At 47.5% G+C, this 5680-nt stretch overlaps 1 protein-coding gene across 1 annotated transcript; it reads left to right on the forward strand.

Annotated features, from left to right (window-relative positions):
* Window positions 1–3758: 3758 nt before the first annotated feature.
* On the forward strand, window positions 3759–5106 carry LOC119299183 (acetylserotonin O-methyltransferase 1-like). The gene is made up of 2 exons (XM_037576435.1): window positions 3759–4553; window positions 4813–5106. The coding sequence occupies exons 1-2, from the start codon at window positions 3759–3761 to the stop codon at window positions 5104–5106; spliced, it is 1089 nt and encodes a 362-aa protein (XP_037432332.1).
* Window positions 5107–5680: the final 574 nt, after the last annotated feature.

A 5680-nucleotide genomic window follows, 5' to 3' on the forward strand; every position in this document is an offset into this window, starting at 1 on the left:
CACCGCCCCCAACTGCGGCCACCACCCCCAAGCTTCATGGTCGGCAGCCAGCACGGCGGTTCTTCGATGCGGCCCAAGGACCGCTGTCGCAGCAGAGCTCCTCCGGTAGCGCGGCAGCTGGAGATGCCCTCAGGTTAGTATCAGATTCTATGCCTAGAGTAGGATATTTTGCACAAATGTAGGAACTATGCACAAATGTGATTAAAAGTAGTAGATAAATAAGGCTATAAGTGATTTGCCATGGAGAATAAGGCTGTGGATGCAAAAATATGTCAAATTATTTAGTGCACTCAACATGTTCTCAACCTCAACATGTCAAGTAGTAGATAAATATTTTTGCTAAATGTGATTCAGCACTGCACAAATGTCAAGTAGTAGCAGTTATTTAGCAAAAATATTTATCTACTACTTTTAATCACAAATGCAATAGCTTTCCAACAGTTATTTACTGCACTCAACATGTTCTCAACATGGAGAATAAGGCTGTGGATGCAAAAACATGTTGAGTGCAGTAATCTATGCTTTGTTTTTGCAAAAACATGTGGATGCAAAAACATGGTTTGGCGTGGGGATAAGGCTGTGGATGCTTTGTTTTTGCCGAAGGATCAGCACCTCTATGCTTGTGCTTTTTTAGATAAATACTATAGTAGATCAATGAAACTATATACTTGTGCTTGTTTCCTTGTCAGTGCTATGGCATTAGTAAATGGAACTATATATCTGAGACTTGATTGAGCTATTTGTGTTATTTTTTGCCATATATGATATGACACTTAGATTAGGAAGATTTCGCTTTGGAACTGAGAGTAACCATATATATTTTGTTTTTCAGATTCTGATGGGAGCACTGGTAGTAAGTACCGGAGAGTCCCGATTGGTAGGACCGAGTCGTCCGCCTCCCATCTGGCCACAACCGAGGCATGTCATCATCGGATGGCGATGTCAGAGTGGACTTAGATACACCAGATCCGCTCGCTACCGAGTCGGGTGACATGGAGGCCTCGGACTGCTCGGGGTCTACCTCGAGCAACATTTCCAAGAGGAAGAAATCCGGGCGTGGTCCGGGGAAGGTCTCGAAACCAACTGCTGCCAGCAACCATCATGTCATTTTCCTGACAGGAGAGGGGTAAGCAAGCATTTCATTTGCATCATATTTTGGATGCCACAGCTTTGACACTCACATATGCTTGTATTTTATATCATGCGGTCAGTGGGAATTTATCCCGGCACAACCTAAGGAGGCACGCCCGCCGAACCACGTCATCGGCTCCCTCTTGAGGAAGCACTTCCCTGGATTGTCCAAGCCGGGTGATGACGATCCGCCGTCGCCAGGTTTAACCTGGGAGCATTACCTACACAACAAGTATGAGCACGATGTCACCATGACCACTCGGGTCATCAATGCTTTTTTTGTAAGTATCTTCGCTCCGACCACTTCATTTTTTCATATCCAAATCCTTACTTGTGTGGATGGTGAGAAGATGCCTTATGCTTTCTTGTAGGAAACATTTGCCTGCGTAGACAATGACAAGCAGAAGGCAATCAAAGGCATCATGAAATCTGCCCGAAAGATACTCTCTGACCTCAAGCACACGCTGCGGTACAAAGCCGTGATACAGTGTCGGCCGCTCGATGAGAAGGGAGAGAAGATGACAAGGAAGACTGCTTGCCAGACCAACATGTCGCGACAATAATACATGTCAGTGGTAAGTGACTACATCGGTTGCTAGTACTTTGATTCATCCCTCTTGTTCCTCAATTATTCGATTTTGTCTGACTAGGTGAAGGAACCCTGGATGAAGGACGATTGTTGGGAGGCCCTGGTTGACATGTGGTGTAACCCAGCATGGCAGGCGCAACATGTGGAGAAGGGAAACGATTGAGCCAAAATGACAGGCCCGGCTAATGTCCAGGGGAGCCGGAACCTAACCGCTCTCAAGCAACACATGGTATGTGGATTAAGATGTTAATTTTTCGCACGGTGCATCTTGGTTCATTAAACTTGATGGTTAATTTTGCAGGAGGCGAAGGAGGGTCACCCGGTCCACATCCCGGAAGCCTAGAGAGAAGGCCACAAGGGGAAGGATGGCGCCGAGTTCTACAGCGAGTCGGCGGAGGAGAACTGAGGGACCTTCAAAGAGGTCTTCCAGGAGGTGCACGGGCAGGAAGCCGAACCTACGTCCAAGCCCCTTGACCCTGAGCTTCTCATCATTGCTGGCGAGGGGAAGGGCCATGGCCGCCACCTCCTTTGCAACGGGGCGACCGCCACCTCCGGGCATCGCAAGCTGCACGAGATACGCGCCTCGAGCACCAGCTCAACTCCGTCCATACGGAGTCGCCCAACCGCCGCATCACGTGAAATAGCGCATCTCAAGGTTAGCATCCTAGCATTTTATTTATGTCCATGCCTCGAAATAGCACCGTTCCAACCTATATGAGTCTAATGCCATGTTACAGGATTTAATGGCACAGCGGGCTGTTGAAGAGGAGCAAAGGCGGCAGGCTGAGAAGGACTCCAGAGAAAAGGATTGGGAAGACACGAACAAGAGGTTGAAGCTGCTTGGGGATCAACTACAAGTTGAACATTATCTAAACTAGAGTAGAAGATTCATTACATAGGGACGAACCACCCTCACGTGACTCTACTCTTATAGGTTCTTATGCAATCTCGAAGCACTGCAAGTGATGCCCCTCCTCCTCCTCCGAAATGTTAACCCGATGGCCTCTCCTCCTCAAGATGATCTATATATGAACAAGTGTACTTCTATTGTGACGTGCACGTGTTTTGCAAGTAGTGACAATATGTATGAATTTGTGACTTGTGTGTGACGTCTACTAGGATAATACATTTGACTTGTGTGTGACAATATATGGACTATCCCTAATCATGCATATATATGTGGACTAGATCAAATTATGCCTATATATGTGTGGACTAGATCAAATTATGCCTATATATGATCAAATTGCACTGTAGTTGTTTTTATCTGCAGGGATCAGAAAAGAAATAGCTTGACAGCAGAATGGATGGGAAAGATTTCCGAGAGCAACACTCGGAAAACGACATACTACCGAGAGCTCCTCTCGGAAACATGGTCGTCTGGGACACTACTGTTGTGCCACAACTTTTTCGAGAGCAGCTCTCGGAAAAGAAGGCAAGCATTGCCGAGAGTAGCTCTCGGCAAAGCTATGTAAACTGCCAGCCCCCATGCGGGCCATGCTGTGGTACTGGTTAGAAGGATTGCCGAGAGCTGCTCTCGGCAAAGATATCGTCATTTTTTTCAAAAATATTTAGCAAGTTATTTAAAACTTCTACTGATAAATGTGACCAGTGGGACCACATGTCAGTTAGAAAGAACACACAAAAAAATAGGATGTTGCATATGCTTTGCCGAGAGTGATACTCGGCAAAGTACGCAGTAACTAACGGAGCCGTCTGTTGCGGACGGGCATGCCACGTGGCTCCTCTTTGCCGTGAGCGGCTCTCGGCGTCTGCTGGGTTTGCCGTGCGATGCCTCTTTACCGTGAGGCAGTGACGGCAAAGATGGCAGTTTGCCGTGAAAGTGGGTTTGCCGAGAGTGACCACTCGGCGAAGAGCGTTACACCTGGCGTGAAAATTCCAGTAGTGTTGTCTTGTATTCTTGTGTGACAATGTTCGTACAATATAAAAGGGCTAGGTGGGAAGATAAGACCCCCATATCTAAAAGTTGCCTAGCTACGAGTTGTAGTAGACCCAGAGCCTGATTGGATTGTACTAGATGGAGCCTGCGGTGAGAGCTGAAGACGAGGCGATGAGCACGGAGGAGCTGCTCCAAGCCCAGACGGATCTCTACCACCACTCCCTAGCCTACATCAAGTCTATGGCGCTTGGTGCCGCCACAGAACTCGGCGTCGCCGACGCCATCCACGGCCGTGGCGGTGCCATCACCTTGTCTCACCTTGCGGCCGCGACCGGCGTCCACCCGACGAAAGTCCAACACTTCGGGCGGCTGATGCGCGCGCTTACTGTCACTGGTGTCTTCACCTCGGAGGAAAAAGAAGGCGGTGGTGGTGCCCTGTACAAGCTCACTCGGATTTCACGCCTCCTTGTCGGAGTCGGCAAGCGTCGGCTCTCCCCGATGGTGCGTATGCTTGTCAGCGAGGTCAGTTTCACCACTCCCATGAGCATCTGCGAGTGGATCACCACTGAGACGCCGGCCAGGGCCATGTTCGAGGCCCATTTTGGCTCTACGCAAAATGGGTTGTGGGAGAAGGAGGACGCGTATGGTGCCCCCTTCTACTCAGCAATGTCTGCGGACAGCCGTGTCGTCATGGAGGTTCTGCTGAGAGAGTGCAGCAGCGTCTTTGAGGCCGTCGCCGGCTCACTTGTCGATGTCGGCGGCGGCAGCGGTGGAGTCGTGGCTGCCGCCATCGCCACAGCGTTCCCTCACATCAAGTGCTCCGTGCTGGACCTCCCCAACGTGGTAGCAGCGGCCGACGACACCAGCAACGTGCAGTTCGTCTCCGGCGATATGTTTGACTACATTCCACCAGCGGATGCCGTTCTACTCAAGGTACCTAGCTACATACTCCCTCCGTTTCAAAATAGATTAGTCAACTTTGTACTAACTTTAATATAAAGTTAATACAAAGTTGAGTCATCTACTTTGGAACGGGTACTAACTTTAGTATAACGTTAGTACAAAATTGAATCATCTTTTTTACAACGGAGGAAGTACATAGTAGTAGTACATACAAATGCAGCAAGCTATCCATTTCTTCTATATACAATGAACCAAATTAGTCAACCAATCCTTCCAATAAATTTTGTAGTGGATTCTGCATGACTGGGAAGACCAAGACTGCGTCAAGATACTGCGCAAGTGCAGAGAGGCCATCACCACAAGAGGTGCTGGGGGGAAGGTGATTATAATCGATTTCGTCGTCGGTGCTGGTTCTTCCAAGGAGACGGAGACACAGGTTCTGTTTGATCTTTACATGATGATGGAGAATGGGGCTGAGCGGGACGAGCACGAGTGGAGCAAGATTTTCTTTGAAGCTGGATTTAGCGACTACAAGATCATGCCAGTCTTAGGCGCTCGTTCACTCATTCAAGTATTCCCATGAACTCCGGGGGTTTCGTGTCCAAATGTACTTCCCATTTCCAAATGTTTGCTTGCTTTCGAATCAGAATAATGCCTAGGACTATACTATATAGTCTCGACTTTGAAGCTGAATAATGAAACTGTTTGTTATCCTATGTGTTGTTTTCATTCATAATTCATATGCTCATAATTAAATAAAGGCTGCTATTTTTGTTTACATTAAAATATAGTTTACCTAGCAATATGGTAAACAGGCTCACTTAGCTGAGGCTGGCTTGTTCGCTTATTCGCCGCCCTAGGAATGTGAGCTCCTTGCGGAACTGAAATTCAATGAAATTCTAGCGGCACTGGTTACTATCGGGGTTCTTCATGTTCGTCATGTGTGCAAGTACACGCAATTCATACGAGTACTCTACTGAATTCAACTGTTTTGTACTGTTTTCATTGGACCACCCACTGTATAGGAACATTGTTAACTTTTGAACCAATGACCCGATTTCGAATCCAGTTGCAGATTCGTGTTCATGACATTTGAGTCTATAAAACAAGATCAAACTTGAACTTGTTCTGAACACGTACAAATTCAAATTTGATAC

This window comes from Triticum dicoccoides, chromosome 1B, assembly GCF_002162155.2.
Source record: "Triticum dicoccoides isolate Atlit2015 ecotype Zavitan chromosome 1B, WEW_v2.0, whole genome shotgun sequence".
In the NCBI taxonomy this organism is placed as follows: domain Eukaryota; kingdom Viridiplantae; phylum Streptophyta; class Magnoliopsida; order Poales; family Poaceae; genus Triticum; species Triticum dicoccoides.